The sequence below is a fragment of the Chenopodium quinoa genome, unplaced genomic scaffold, assembly GCF_001683475.1.
Source record: "Chenopodium quinoa cultivar QQ74 unplaced genomic scaffold, ASM168347v1, whole genome shotgun sequence".
In the NCBI taxonomy this organism is placed as follows: domain Eukaryota; kingdom Viridiplantae; phylum Streptophyta; class Magnoliopsida; order Caryophyllales; family Amaranthaceae; genus Chenopodium; species Chenopodium quinoa.
In genome coordinates, this window is record NW_018742770.1 from 4,285,309 (window position 1) to 4,302,586 (window position 17,278).

The following is a 17,278-nucleotide window of genomic DNA, read 5'->3' on the forward strand; positions in this document are numbered from 1 at the left end:
CTAATACACCTTAATTAATAGAAGACAACTTATATTAATTTAAATGAGGAAATCGCGTAGCCTATCTGTGATTTGATTGGATAAATGAGTGAAGATGATTGCTTAGAATGGAGTATACATCATACATTAATTTGTACTTACGTAGTACTACGTAATATACTTCATGAATCATACTTGGTATTAAGAATGTCATTTGGAGTCTATGTGAAGCCAGTATTTACTTAATTGAAGAAGGAATACTCTAAATTACTTTAGCTAACATCACAATTAATTGTAGGGGTTACCGCTTACCAACTCCAAAAATTATTTATTGTTTGTTTTCATTATTTTTTGTGGGACTTAAATCTTTATAGACCTCTATAATTAAGGGTAGGTCTTTCCCAAATTATATGGGATACAACCCACTCACACGTGCACATTCGTTCTTTGCAACAAATAGCTTGACAATTATAGGTAAACCCACTCTGTTTGTTTACTGTTAGTTTTGCCCCCTCCATAACTTAAATGTTATGTGGAATTTTTTTCCAATTTCACATGGTTTGGCTTCTTTTGCTAAAGAAGGTCAATGTTTGAGTTATTATTTTGCAGAAAATTTATGTCAAAAAATATCGTGTATCACACTTTTTCCTTCTAATTTGTTTGGGCATGGAGGATCATGCATGATGATTCATATATGATCTTGTAAAGTTAGTTGTATCGATCAATATTTGAATAATTAAGTACAATCCTTAGGTAGCTCTTTATTTTGTAATGATGGAGTTCAAGTTATGCAATTATGCTTGTTGAATATAAGGTTTTTTTTTTTTTAAAAAAAAAAAAAAAAAAAAAAAAGGTTACATTTATCAAAAGTAAAGTTTATGTCATGCAAATCAATAAGTTGATTAGTTGAAATAGTAGAAATTGATTGATGAAAACAAGCCTTACAAAAACCCTAAGTTTTTAAGTAAATGCTAATCATCAATATCACTGCTGTTATAATTGATGTATGAGGAAACATAAAGATGCCCTAGATGTAGACATGACTTTAGATTCAACTTTTGAAAAGTAAAGTTAAGCAAACTAAACTTAAAATCATGTTTGGAAATGCCGCAATTATATTGATTTGAAGCTTTGGAATCCGATTTTTATCATCTTATTATACTTCATAAACTTACCATATACTATATTGTCAAACATAGTATGTTACTTTTAATTTTGCATAAATTAATACACGGTAAAAAAAATAAAAATATTAATACAATGAGACAAATTTAACGGTCATATCCCACTAGAAAATGCCAATTTTTCTAAATGTTAGAGGAAATTATGATCAACATTTACTTAGACCAATATATCTGATTAATTCAAATCAGAATTATGCCAAATTAAATTAGAATAAGGGCTTGTTCTCATACGTTTATTTTCAGTTTAGTTCAGTCCAGTTCAGTTTAGCTCGCTCAGCTCAGTTCAGTTCAGCTCCTAATTTCCTTCTCTTATAAAATATTCATTTCAGTTTAGTTTAGTTTAATTCAGTTCAGTCTACGAGAACAGGTCCCTAAGGCCTTGTTTGGCAAATGGTTGTTGGCGGTTGACTGGTTTACTTGGCTTGTTTGACCAGCTGGAATGTTTGGCAATTTGTAATGCTTTTTGAATTGGTTGTTTAAGTTGGTTGTTTATAAAAGTATTTGGTAAATTTAGTTGTTGGTTGTTTATTAAATAATTTGTGGGCCAACAAACTAACAACCTTTATTTCTATTTTGACTTAAAAACCAGCTTTTTCGCTAAATAAAAAGTTGATTACTAAACACTTTTTTGACTGTTTAATTACATAAAAAGTCTAAAAACCAAAAGCTAATCATAAAGGCGTTTACCAAACATGGCCTAAATGTTACTCCTAATCAATCATTCATTTATAAATGTTGAAAAAGTAGAAAAAGATCTTAGTTAAGTTAAATTGATTAATATTTTGATAAGCATAAAGCTAAGAGATCCAATAAGATAATTGATGTAACACACACAAAAAAACATGATGATAATGTCTCATACATTCTCACATGTAGAAGAAAGAAAGGAGGAAGAAGAAAAGAAGGACAACAACATACTTGTAATTGAATAATTGGTCCATCAAAATTAGATTATTATCTAGTAGTATAGCCTATAGTAGTGTGATTGAGTGAGTGGCGACAAAATAGTGACTAGTCAAATTAGATAGCGTTGTTGTCATGCCCACGTGCGCCTCCTTTCTTCTTTGGCCCCCTCTTTCTGCTAATGCTGCTTCAATCATCATTCTTTAAACTACACAACACCACATATTTTTATTTAGCTTAAAACCTAAAACTATCTCTTTTTTTTATATATATACTGTAAAAACAGTTCGGCCATTACTTGGACCACCATTTTTCCTGCTTCCATGTTATGAATTTATGATAATCATGTACATACTACATACACCATATACGCTATATATGATACTCCGTATTTTGTGCATTATATACAAAATTGTATAATTAAGGAGAAAGTGTCTTATCAGATCGCTATTTTATACTACATATTAGACAAACCTGCTTGTATTTAGTGAACAAGCTAAGACTCTTTTTGAGTGAATAGTGGAGAAATTAAAAAAGTAAAGAAATTCTCACCCCAAAGTGCATTAGTGGGATGGGATGATCTCACCACAACCTCCAAATTAAGCACTTTATGGGTAATTCAGATCAATTAGTCAAAATTTCGCTCTTTATGTTGAGAGGTATATCAAGATCGAAACCTAGTTAGTTATCCTAACTACATGTTTGTATTACTTTATGTTGAGAGGCATTAGCAGTGTCTGTATTAGTTAGTTATAATCAATAAATAAACTTGCGGGTTACTATATAGAGGTTTTAAAAAGTAAAGGCACATCATAGAATTTCCCTAAATTTTATTAGTATTATTAGTTTATAATATGCTCCCTGACTACAAGCATGAAGATTTACAATTTCCAAAAAAAGAAAAAAAAAAAAGGATCAATAATACGAAGTATTCCGTATTATTTAGGGGGTTTGGTTTGGTGAATGTATGGAATGCCATAAAGTTGCATATGAAATTAAATGCAATTGTACAGTAAAATACATGCATATATAAAGATGATGCATGCATAATATGATGCAAGTAGATTTGGGTGTGGGTGTATCATCCTAATCATTGATCCAAGAACCGACCATCCGGCCCGGCCCCTTGTTTTTATACGTCTCTTGATTCGTTTAGGGTTGAACTAATCATACGTTACTGTTTTTGCTCTTCATAAATTTCGACCAAACTACCAAACATGTTACATGCATGACATGGACTATATAATTGATATTCTACATTTGGATATCTATACGTCAATACATCATTGAGAAGATTGGAATCTAACCACCTAAAACTAATCTCTAAATTTGAATTAGTCTAAAGGTGAATCGGGTGAAAGTGGAACACTAAAAAAAAATAATAATAAAAAAAATTGTTATGCTCTGATTGTTTCAAGTTAGATTGAAATAGTTTAATTTGAGTTTTGCATTATTCACGTGTTTTGTTTTGTTTTGTTTTTTTTTTAAAATAGTGTATTACTCTTTAGATATTTTTTTATTACTATAAAATTTTCTTGAATAAAAAATTCACATATGGTTTCAAAAAAAATAAATAAAAAATTCACATATCAATTGTTCATGATTTCTATTTCAAAATATTTCGTAATAGATAATTAGTGATGTTAATGGTAAGAGTAGATGCATTTGGAGAGGAGCAAACTCGATCAGTTTTGTTTTGATTTTTTTTTTTTGACGGGCAGAATTAATTAATTTACTCACCGATTTTTTTTTTATTTTTTTCACTTCACAACATTGGAATATTACAAATTTTCAACTAATACACTCCCTCGTGAGTCTTGACCGTCTTTTGTTCTTATGCATCAAGAATTCAAGAACAAATTAATCGAGTATGTGTGAGCCCAAATCACCTAAACTTGGGCCTCTTCTTCTCCTAGACAATGTTTCAAATACGTATGTATAAGCCCAAAAACAGCACAGCTAGTCACTAGTTGGCTTGTTTTTTGAGCCCAAGTGCAAGTTTCCAATTTTGCAAAGCTGCTAGGCCATTCAATGTTTTATGCTTGAAAGTTGAAACCATGAAACTCACTAGGTATAGAGGAATAATTAATGAAGATTTGCAATTGCATCAAGTTGATTATTAGCTTCTCCTAATTTATTTTAAAATATTTGGTAACTATAAATATAAAAAAATAAAATATATTATTATTGTGTTTTGCATAGATACTTCACAATAGAAATTGGTATCACAACGTGTATATGATTTTCAAGGATTGAAGTAAATGTCTCAGTTGCATGTATTATATGAGCCCCATTTTGTTGGAACGATCCTTAACATGTACGAATTAATCTATATTCTACCACTTTTAAACAATTAATAGATAAGTATGGATTGATGTAATAATATCAACAAATCATGAGCTCGTAGAATGTAAAGCCGCAATTTTTGCTGTTCGTTTGGCAAGGTAGCATGGTTTCAAGAATATAATTCTTGAATCCGATAGCAGCACAATTATCACCAGGTTCACGAAAGCTTCCACCTATCTCTCAGATTTGGACTCTTTACTTGATGATGTATTAGATATTTGCACTTTTTTTGATTCAATTTCATGGTCTCATGTTAAGCAGGAAGGGTATTTTGTTGCACACCACCTAACTCGTATAATCCCTTACGGTGTAGATCAACTATGGTTAAATTGTTGTCTTAGTGATATAACCACTTATGAAATTGCTTCCCCTGTTTTTTCTCCAAAAAAAAAAAAGAAAAAAAAAATCACAATAGATAATTGAATGAAAATTATATTCCCTTCACAAGTTTTCGTTTTGTTAATATCCTAGAGCCAAAAAAAAAAAAAAAAAAAAAAAAAATCCTAGTGCAAGCGCAATAATATCTAATCTTTGACTGAACTGACCACGCTATCTCACTTTTCGATTCGTCTTCTTCCCCAATTCTCTATGCAAATCAAACTTCATCTTCCTCAAAACCCTAACCCTAATTTCCGATCATCCCCAAAATTTTCTCTTTCTTCAACATGGGAAACACTGAGAAGTTGATGAACCAGATCATGGAGCTCAAATTCACCTCCAAATCACTCCAACGCCAAGCTCGAAAGTGCGAGAAAGACGAGAAATCCGAGAAACTCAAAGTTAAGAAAGCAATCGAGAAAGGTAACCTGGATGGAGCACGAATTTACGCCGAAAACGCCATTCGTAAGCGCACAGAACAGATGAACTACCTTCGATTATCGTCTCGCCTTGACGCCGTTGTTGCTCGCCTTGATACTCAGGCGAAGATGCAGATGATTGGGAAGAACATGGGATCGATTGTGAAATCTCTTGAATCGTCTTTGAATACGGGTAATTTGCAGAAGATGTCGGAAACAATGGACCAATTTGAGAAGCAATTTGTGAATATGGAGGTTCAGGCTGAGTTTATGGAGAGTTCTATGGCTGGGAGTACTTCGCTTTCGACACCCGAAACCGAGGTTAATAGTTTGATGCAGCAGGTGGCGGATGATTATGGTCTTGAGGTTTCTGTGGGGTTGCCTCAGGCTGCTGGACATGCTATTGCTGATCCTAAGGCGTCGGAGAAGGTCGATGAGGATGATCTTACAAGGAGGCTTGCTGAGCTTAAGGCTAGAGGCTGATGTGTGAGGTAAAACTTTAAGGTTTTACTTATAATGTTGTATAGTTTGACTGATGAGCTACCCTTTGTGATGTTATAAATTGTGAAACTTGAGATTTTCGATTCGGATAATTGTTGAATTCGCTGTGGGTGGCTTAATTATGTATTATATATGGAGTATTGTATTTATCTACTGGAATTCGGGTGTTTGCTCGATTATGTGTGACTTTGATCACCAATGTATGTTTTGTTATGTGACTGATTCCTATGTTTATATGCTGTTACGATGGTAAACGTAAACCTTTTTGCTCTTATTTGTGTGGAGGTGTATATGTGTGGCAGTTGTTGTTTGAAGAGGGTGATGATTAGGTAAGGTGAAATGTTAGTGTTTTGCATTGTTTCAGTGTAGTGTATGAGAAAGAATTTTAGATAATTACATATGAAGTAGAGGATAGTGCAGCGATTATGATTTTAGTTTGAGTTTAATTTTCTTATGTAAGTTTACGTCTATTGGTTTATCTAGTGCAGATTAGTCTTATACAGTTATACTATTTGGGTTCTCTTTGGAACAAAACAGTTGACAATGGGCATTTTTATGGTTACACAGGATTGAAAATGCTACTTACAGTGCGTTTATTAAATTATAGCTGTTGGCCAGATATAGTTGTCTTGAGTGGTCATATATAGTATTATCTTTTCTGTGGTTTATATTACTTGGTCTTTTTCTCAAGAAAATCCAGACCCAAGGGAGGGGAATAAGGATTTGACATTTTTGACCCCATAATTCCTGAAAGTTGATGAGTGGTTTCAACTAATCCATTCTGTCTCCTTGTGCAAATGATCGTACTAGTTACACTTTCAGGTGGTTGTAGGGGTGTTGGTTTTGTTTATTGACTTTTATTCCTTAGCTACGACCGTATATAGCCTTATTGGTTGTCATAGTGTTAGGTGAAGTATACCCTTCAGATATGTAGTTGAATTAAATTTATATGGATTGGAATGATGTGCATTGATTTCATCAATCTCTTTTATTATCTTTTAGATACTAAAGTTTATTCTTGTGTTGAGTTGCAAACTCAATGACATGTTGGACTAAATCATTAAATGCTATAGTGCTTTGGTCTGCAAATGGTATTTATAGAGAGCATCTAATTCTATCTAAATTAGCATCAAGAAGCTTTAAGGAAGCTAAATTCTTGTGATATTGGGAGTTGAAGCTTGTAACCTGTAAATTTGTAAGATTGTATATTGAATGAATTGTTTGAGTAGAGGTTCTTGATGGATAGTCATTGACTTCATAATCTGAGTTCTATTAGGATTTTCTTTCCTTCCTAAAGGGTAGATGTAAAGACAATTTTAAAAATCACACTGGTGATTTTTAAGATGTTTTTAGGAATATTTTTAAAACTCTTTTGGTAATTTCTTCTCCTTAAAATCTTTATTTTTTTTTGGTGGATGGGGAAGTGGATGGAAGCATGAGAATGCATGGGTAGGTGATCATTAAGTTCCCATTTTGGTGTTGATTTTGGACTTTGTGTTTAATTGTCTATAGGAGATTGTTGATCGCACCTGATCTTGTGGTATAGTGCTTGCTAGATATGGATGGAGATCATTATGCTTTCTTGATTTTTTTTTAAAAACAATTTTATTTTCTCAGTGCTTTGTCTATGTTAATCGGACCCGGGTATCCATGTTTCTCTAAGTGTCTGACTCGGTTATTTTGTGAAATTTTTCCATGATTTTGAACTAAATGAAGTGTTTAAGTGTCCTACCCATGTCCGAGTCAAAGGTCCGACACGGGTACTTGAGGTGAGATAAAGAGTCCGAGTAACATAGTGATTTATGGTGAATTAATATATGACACTGTGACAACATCACTTAGTAGTGAACCCATCATGATTTATTGCCTTTTGGGTTAAAAATACTTCTTCAGGTACTAGGATATACCGTAGTTGAATTTGGAGATATAAAGGTTAGCTATCAAGAGGTAAGGGCCAAGGAGGCAGAGATTCTAACAATTGCACACTGTATATGTAACAACATAATGAGGGGTGCTAACATGGTGATTAGGATCTGTATGTTCAAGGAGGTGGTAATATTGGTATTATCAGAATGTGGTCAGATTTTAAATTGCTATACAAAACAAGTTTGTCCTGAGATTAAAGTTTCTCTTAGGTGGATATATGAGAGGAATATGGACACATTTCTTACTTGTCTATTTGTTGACACTCTACAGAGAAAATAATCTATGCAAGTATTTATGTTATTGGACCCAGAATGCCCAATAGTATGTATCTTGTAGCTTATATAACTGGAAAGCTATAATTTGTTGATGAAATTGGTGATATTTTATGAAATATTCTATCTTTTTGGGTAAAAACAAAGGAGGTGTTTTGGTCTTGGGGACTGACGAATGGCTCTAAAATCTTATTAAATTATCTTCTTTTTTGTTAGTCTTTTGTCTTTGGGTTCTGGAATTTAAAATCAATCTGGTTGTAGTGATTTATACCTTGTTTTTTTTTAATAGGTGTTCATGTTGCCTAAAAATGGACGTAAAAGTTTAGCTTGTCGCAAATTAATGGTGTTCTTGGTTAACAAGAAACCTATTGATTTTTTTGAGGATTTAGTTTTCACTCATCAAGGTGTCAATTTCCAATTTTGAGGTTATTGTACAACTGGAGTCATCTTATAGTTTGGGTGGTCCTTGACTTATTTTTAGATTAATTGGTGGAAAAGATTTTTGAATAGTGGATCATTTTTATTTTCTTTCTTTTTTTCCCTCCTATGTGTGTGTGTGTGTGTTTGTGTGGTGGTGGTGGTTAGTTGGGAAGGAGAATTTAGGTGATCAATAATTAATTTTAAGCTTTTCAATCCCTTTTTTTAGGAGTCTGACATTAGGGGATTTATCACCTTTTATGGCACATTCACTTAAATTTCCCCGAAGTTTTCCCGAATTATTTTCTTCTTGATTGATTGATGCCTGTTACTCAAGATGGTCTTCTAGTAGACTGTAGTCTCTATGATTAGTGTATTTCATCCTACATTCTTAATGTTGGAGTCTTGGAGATCACGTGGATCATCTGAGTTCCATCATATATTGTAGGGGAAATATGAGGGATGGTGCTTGGTAGTGTAGTTGTAGTGTGTTAAGAGTGTAATTGGGACGCTTTTTGTTTGGAGGGATGATAAATCTGGTGATATTAATATTTAAAGATTGTGACTTTAGGACAACTAAGGAATTGGAAAAAATGTTGAGGTTTTGTAAAGATTTGTACATGGAAGAAGAAGTAATCTTGAGATGGGGGTGAATTGAAATATACAGCATTAGGCTTTGGTGGATTATTTACGGTGTTTGAATGTTTTGAATGAGTTTAAATGATGTTGACAGGTAGAAGAACAGTAGACAGCGCAGGAAAGTTAAGTGTGAATTTACAGAGCTCAGGTTGGATCCATTTTATTATTACCCTGTAAATTGTGTTTTGATAGATACGTAAACCGTCAAAATCTTACATCACCAACTTTCAACTACGATAAAGGCAAGAAAAGTGTGTTGATAATGCCAGAAAGTAGAATAAAAAAGGAACGAAAGGCCACTGCATCATAAGTCCAAAGCGCAATGTCAATAACCGAGTTCAAACCTCAAGAAGGCCATAATAATTAATGTTGGTGACCGTGAGTTGATATCATAGTGATATATATCTGGCATTTCTTTTCCTGCCAATGTACTTACTTGCGAGAAGATACTGTATGTGATACGAAAAAGGGAGTTTCTTGTGGTATCTAGTTCATGCAATAATGTGGCATGATTAGGTTGAAATTTGTAGGAGAACAGAGCGAAGCTGTTTTTACTATAAAAAAAGAAGTGGACAACTTTCAACAGTTACAAGGTTGAGGCCTTCAATGGAAATTCGTAAATCCCATCAATGATGAGTAATTAGTTGCCTGAAAATTTCTAGTTCTTTGATTTAGGTGTGAAATTTTGCAAATACCAAGTTACCTTTTACCGGTTACGTTGGGAAAAATATTAGGACTTATTACGCCAGTTCTAAGCTTTATATGATAGATTAGCTTCCATGGCAGAGGATTTTTTGTTTCGATTATTATAGCATTCCCAACAATGAGCAAAAAAAAACTCATGAGCAAAACTTTGGGTGAAATTAAAACAAAAACGACTTACATCAATGAGCAAAAGTAAAAATGCTCATGAGCAAAATGAAAATTGCTCATAGGATGAGCATTTTTTAAGATGATTAGTAATTATGTGGAATCCACAATGCAAGTAAGAAAAAGAATTAAAAATAATATAGTAGAGAGAAATATAAGAGGGTATTAGTAAAAGTAAGAGAGAAGATGTACTAGAGAGAGAATGGGGAAGAATTTTTTTTAGATCATTGGTGGGATAAAAATATGATCGCAAAAATGCTCATGGGTTGGAAAAGAGAGAAAGTGGGTAGAGAGAATGAGGAATCCAATTTTTGCTCATTGTTGGGAATGCTCTTAGGGGTAAGATTCTTCAACTAGCTCACCAGTTTTCATTGCTAATAAGTAGTTAAATGTTGTGAAGCAGAGCTGTTTAAGAAGGCAGTTGTTGATTTATTATTATTATTTTTTTTTTTAAAATGACGTCTTAGAAAAAGTTGCTTTGTTTCATATCAATGTGATGATAGCTGTAGTGGGTTTTTTATTTTTAAGGTTGGTATGCTTAGTGAGTTAGTGTATACGTTTTAAGGTCAATTTTTGAGTTGCTTTAATGGTCTATGGATTCTGCTTATTGAGAGTTTGAGACCATTCTTCTTCTTTCATACAATAGGCTGTCTTTAATCTGCCTTGTGAGGTTGGTATAATGCTCTCTGGCTCCCTGCTCATTATTAAACTCTAGTTTAACCTTTAACCTTTAACCTTTAACCTTTTGGGATATCCATATCTTTAAGCATTTATTTATGAAGGTTCTCAATAGGTTGAAATAGTCAAGGAAGCCTTTTCAAGGATAATAATATTACTTAATTCTGCTCTGCAATCCCATAGAGTTCTTCTTCCCTTTACGGTATGAAGTGGAGGGTTCAAGAAGATTAGAAAAATAAAGAGAATATTGGTCATATAGGATTTCAAGTGAGGTTAAGGTTTGCAAGCTTAAGGAGGAATATTTTCTGGGTCATGGTTTTATAGGTGACAATGCAAAGTAACATTTTTATAGGATTGGATTCAAGAAGGAAGGCTGGAAGGGGGTGGGGGTAACCTTTGATTTTGTTGTTCAGGCTATAAATGTGTCAAACCATGGAAATTTCTGTATATCATACCATCTCATTGTTTATACAATTATACCCATTTAGGTATTGGGAGCAGCTGTCAGACACAGGGAGTTAGCATATATTTATTTATTTATTTATTTTCCATTTTTGTTTTCCGTTCAACTCAAATTTGTTGTCTACAGTACCCTGGCTTTATTATTCTTTTGATGATGCAGTTTGTTTTATCCTACCTTGAGGTTCATGTTGGAGAGGCTTGGAGGATTAGGAGTAGAGAGATTTTTGGTCAGTTTGATTTAGGGACCTTGCTTTGGGGTTGTGTGCAATCTGTGGAGTAAATTTTTTACATTTGGATTTGACACTACTAAAATGATGATGGGATATTCTTATATGTTATTGAGGCTATATTTACGGATTTAGTTATTGAGAGGATTCTGACTAAGAATTTTAGCATTTGTTGAGTAAATTCTGCAGTTTCGTTGTCTTCCTTTTGTCTAGTGTCTCTTTTATTCTTTTGATGGGGAGGATATTGTTGTATTTTTGCTTTGAGATGCACAGGATGAACTCACCGATAGTTGTATATTAGTTTAGATAACTCAGTTTTTTTGGACTGGAGATGTACTTATCTTATAATGATGTTTTGTATGAATTTTGGAAGATAAATTTCTTCTTGTTCATCTTGGAAGTCTTCTCTCAGGTTTTTACTACTAATCCTTCATATCGTAATGACAAAAATCTCTAGAACTTTATTTCAAGGCTTGTTATAATGTTATCCTTGTCTGCTTTGTAAAGTTAAGTTGCACAAGATTAGATATCTCCTTGTATTGGGAATGTTTTTAACGGGAGTGTGGGTCATGAAGAAGATGGTATGCCTGGAATTATGGACAGTTGTTATGTACAATCTGTAACGTACTTGGTTGTGTGGCTCAGGAAGTAGATAATATACTATTCAGGTTGGTAGCAACTCAAAATCAAGGGTATAATCCATTCTAAAACTAGCAGTAAATCATTGTCATTACAGCTGTGGCAGAGGGGTGAAGTCCTTTTTAGCAGGTCTTAATTCTATTTGCTGATCTCACTGATTTCCTTTTTTGTTAGAAATTTAATCCAACAGGTCAGATTATGAGTGTTGAGTTTGTATGTATCTGAGTCGCCAAAGTCTTTTATGGTATTGGTCAATTACTTTAGCTATAGAAGAGCAATGCTCTTGTGAATAGGACTATCTAGGAGAAACAATGGTCTTGTCAAAATAGCGAAGTCACTGAGAAATTGTCTTACTGGTCAATTACTTTTTGAGATTATTCACTCCGTCCAAGCTGTATTTTATATTTAAGCCATATACTTCTGTGAAGTACACAAACTTCATCAGCAGCCTCATGGCCAACAGCACAAAGCTATAGATTATAGCTGTACCTAATTATATAGCCTCTGTTTGATCTTTTTGACGCCGCGACTCTTGTGACATAATGTTTACTTGTCTTTCAACTTCAAATAAAGTGGCTCCTATAATTTATATAAGGAGTCTTTGAAGAGTTAGTGAGAAGGCCTTTTTGTGTGTGTGTACAAATTCAGGGATCCTTGGTAGCTTTTGCTTATCTGCAATTGCTGATTTGTTTTGAGGCTGCTGTATCCTGCAATTGCTGTGATGTTTTTGTTGTACCCCTCCATTGGCGAGTGCATGTTTTTTGGGTTTGATTGAATTGAATTAATTATATATTTGTTGCACTTGGGTATTTTATGATGAATTCCTTGGACAAATAGTGCATGTTGAAATCTAAAAGAAGTAGAGCTTCCATATAGACATTGTGTAGCCATGCTTTAGTGGCTCTTTTTTGTTAATGTAGAGAGGCCACAAAACAATGGGCTAAAATCATGTAAATAAGATTTGATAGATCCCCATGTTTTGGGTACCACAGACCTTTAATACTTAAATTAGTTAAGGTTGTTGATTTCCATCCATAATATTTAATTAGTTATGGTTAATTATATACAAAAACTTCATTCATTAGATGAAAGGCTAATGATCAATCAAGATATATAGTAGATGAAATGGTAAATGCCTAATATTTAAGATCAAGTTGGTTTATGATCATAATATATGAGGTAATTGTAATGCTAAGAGTGCTAACATTATAGTATTATACTGTACATGTGGTAACTAACTCTTACTACAAACAATTCAAGAAATAATTTTAATGGGAGAATGTGACTTGAAATGCTCAAAATTATTGCTTGCACAAAATCTTGAGCGGAAGTGCATAGCATTGAACAAGATTTCAAAAGAGTTTTATTGAACACTAAGGTGTTTGGTGAAGGGCTTTTTGAGTCTTGATTGTAATTAAGCTCTTTTGCAATAAGTTTATATATATTCAAAACTTATTAATAAGAGTGAGAGATAGCTCAAGTGATTAGAGCTTGAGATTGATTATCATCTCCACCCTTGTGGCCCTCTAAACAACAACAACAACAACCCAAAAAAAAAAAAAAACTAAAAACTTATTGAAAGGACATACATATATATGATATATCCAATGTTTTAATCCAATTATGTGTGATAGTGTCATACCATGAGACTTATTACTATTTTGATGACATATTGTGCTTTTTATGTATGTTGAATATATGAGTTTAGGGGTGCTTATTGGGAGGTTTAGGGTAATGGAAAGTTTAAGGAAAAAAAAAGAGGTTCTCTAACAGTGTGTTGGATAAAGAAAGGGTCGAAGGAAAGAGGAAGGGGAGAATAATAAGTTTTTTTTTTTTTCCAAATCTCTCAATTGTTGAAGAGATCAATTTCTTACAATTTAATCCCTCGATGCCTCCCCTTTTCAAATCCACTCTTTCCACATTTGTTATCAAAATTAAAATATGATCTATACTTCAATCCAAACAAAGTGTAAAGAGTATGTTCGATTGACAAAGGAATGAGATAGGTTTGAATCTAATAAGCTAATTAAGAAAAACAAAATTGTAGGATTTTTTATTTTTTATTTACAGGTTTGTGCATGTAATGGTGAAATGATTATGTTATCACTTAGGGTCTGTTCTAATTTATTGAACTGATTGGAGCTGAAGAACGGTGTTGTTTATGAAAGAAGGAAATTAAGAACTGAACTGAATAATTGGAGCTGAATTGAATTTAAGCTCAAGAGAGCAGACCCTTAGACTTTGTCAAATTTTCTCCTTTACCAAAGATTCCCTCCCCCCAATATATTATTTCAATATCCTTAGTTGATTGGTCACATTACCTACTAAAGTATGTAGCAAATACCTAACATTGATACATCAAATACTTTTACACTAGTAGCTAGCTAGTCAAACTAACTAATATAATCATGTGTATAAGGTCCTATGCTATTCTCATTTTTTTCACTCAATTATTTCTGATTTATTTCAGATTTTATAAGTTCATATAATTTCAAGCTAAGTGAGATAATAAGTTTAGGACAAATAAGTTATGATAATTAAGGGTTACTCAAGTTTAAATTACAACTAAACAAGCTTTAACAAGGTCTAATAATCTCAATTAAAATTCGAATAGGATAAGATAAGATAAGTTCAGATGTAAATGAATATCAGGTTAATAAAACGCAACCTAAATAAACAAACTACTTTATGCACAACTAGCCTCTAATTACCAAACATAACCTTTGACTTTGTTAGTAAAATATTTTAATTCTCAAAAGTCTTTGTTTCAACAATTTGGCTCAAGTGTTTCTTTTATTTAAAAAACCATATAAATTCAATTTACTGCCTCATGGAAATTACTCCATAGCAAACTACACACAGGTGATACAGAACAACTTAATAAAATTCCAAGAATCAAAGCAAGTTACTAGTTATTACAAAGGCATTACACACTTTAATTGAGTGAAATATTAATTGGTATATGAATTTAGCACTAGGAGGTTCCAAGTGACACATAATAATAATTTATGACTTTGGCATACTAATGTCGTATTTTTCTTTGTTCTTCCTACTTAAACTTTTGTAGTCAAACTTTAGAAATTTGTATATTTTAAGATTTTATTTATCTCAAAAAATAAATTTATCAAGATAAGTTATTACCTTCATAAATCACTAAGGAAGTATGATAAAAGGGTAAAAATTTGTTTCGGGATATGGAGTGAAATGTGAAAAAAATATTTAATTTATGAGCATAACTTCAAAATGAAGTATGATTTCACATAATTAAGCTAATCTAAGCAACCAAACATCTAGGAATTAAACAACAAGTTAATTAGTTTGAGTACAAATAAACTACATTATTGATTTTTTTTTTTGTAAGAACTTATTGTCTTTAAATTAATAAATCTTTAAGTGCTAAATTCTCTAATTTTTACAGAAAGATAAATGCAACAGCACATAAAAATACTTTATAATACCTAAAGAATTTGAAGCTTGAAGAAAACACCAAATTGAAACTTAATAATACTCCAAAAGTATATAAAGCTAAAATTAACAGTAAAATCACTATACATTAAATTTACAGTATAAATCCCAAAGCATATAATATATAATATAATATAAATATTAAATGCATGGAATATATGATAAAAACTTCAAACGTACCATGATTTTTCCTCTGTAGCAAAACTGTAAAGCCATTTATTTACAGAGAAAATTGAGAGAAAAATACCTGGATTTTTTGTGAAATTAAAGAAGGTGAAAGCAAGTGTTATTATTGCAAAATAAATTTATATAAACAGATGATGAAATATTTTAATTTTTAAAGCTAGTAGGTAGTACTCGTAGTACTAGGAGTATGGTGAATTGTACGAAAGTTGATATGTGAGGCAAAATCTATTCAAAATCTAATTTTTTATTTCTGAACAAACGGCCGAGATTCAATATATTATTAAAAAATTAAATCTATTGGTGTAGAATGTCAGCTAGTCCAATACTAAACTCACAAATTGTGTGAATATTGACTACGTCGATTCTTTTAAGGGGACAAAAAATATATTTTTGAAATTTTTGGATTTAAAATTTTACCAAATCAAACCATTTACACCGACTTGAGGACAAATTTCTACTGTAATTTTTTAAAAGGTATGGTAACGATAATAGAATTTGTTATATATATTCGAATGTACAGTATATCCAACTAACTTAATGTTAATTTTTTTGCTTTTTATTTGATGATAAATTGAAAAACAATCATCAGATCAAAATGAAAATAAATACTCATAGGTGTATGATACACCTTGATGTATATAACAATCTCTTGAACAAAAATGTTACATGTAATTCTAGGAGTCAGTTTTGTTTGGATTTAGCTTTGCTTTATTTGAATCTGTTTTCAATGTAGCAATGTTGTTGCCTTGTTGGTAACTTAAACTTGTTTTGTTTCAACATTTTGAATAAAAATCTATCTTGTTCAATAAGTCAAACTGTTAATAAAATAGATATTTGTTTGTTTGTTTTTTTTTGGGAGCTCAAGTAAATTATATGATCTGACCCGTCTGTCAACATATATATGTGATTCAACCTATCTAATTCTAGAAAACAAATACCTAATATGGTTTCCTCTAAATTCAATGATTTCGGATTAGATGTGAATTATGTTCGAGACAAATTCAAACGACCTTTAACCAGAATAAAAATATTTTTCCATACAAAAGGAAATAATTACGATTTTATGACAAATAGTAACTAAAGTTTACTTAAAATAAGACTTGTAATTATCATTTTAAATTTTTTTGAGGGTTCAAAATATTTGGAAATAAACCCAAATATATATAATATCCAAGAAATTGGATTTTTATTCCGATTTTTTCTAAACATAATCATATATGGATTATTCCAAATGAATAACTAATCTTTACAAATTGATCAGATTGGCTAGCCTTAATAAACTGAAATAACAAACAAAAGAAGAAAAAAACAACAACTATATGGCTCTAGAATCTTGTCATTATTGGTTAGTAGGTCCAATAGATATGCTATGTCAAACTATGATTAGGATGGCAATTAAGTACGATTCGATCCGAAGAAAAAAAAATCCAATTCGAATACGTTTAGAGTTAGTCTGAATCCGAATAGGAGGCGGCAAATCAGACTTGAACCCTACGCAAAGTCCGAATGAGTCCAAGTTTGAGTCCGAGAGTATGAGCATATGCCTTATAACTTGAGACAATTGGTTGTTTGTTTTGTAGCAAAATTTTGTTATGTAACTCAGTTCATAGTTTAAATATGTTATGTTTAGACTTTACTCCATGTGACAATACAATCAATTATAGGTGTATCAAATATTAAAAAAAAATGTTTGGATTATTTGGAGGGCCGAATAAACGGACCGTATTCGGATCTTAAAATTACGAGTAGGATTGGACTCTAACTTGAATTTTTCAAATTCGGATCCA

The 17,278-nt window shown here is 32.0% G+C and overlaps 1 protein-coding gene across 1 annotated transcript; it reads left to right on the forward strand.

The window, feature by feature from the left end:
• The first annotated feature begins 4,871 nt into the window (after nucleotides 1-4,871).
• LOC110724847 (ESCRT-related protein CHMP1A) lies at nucleotides 4,872-5,944 on the forward strand. Its single transcript, XM_021904333.1, has one exon. It carries the CDS (start codon nucleotides 5,078-5,080, stop codon nucleotides 5,690-5,692), a length of 615 nt encoding a protein of 204 aa, XP_021760025.1. The 5' UTR covers nucleotides 4,872-5,077; the 3' UTR covers nucleotides 5,693-5,944.
• The last annotated feature ends 11,334 nt before the right edge of the window (nucleotides 5,945-17,278 follow it).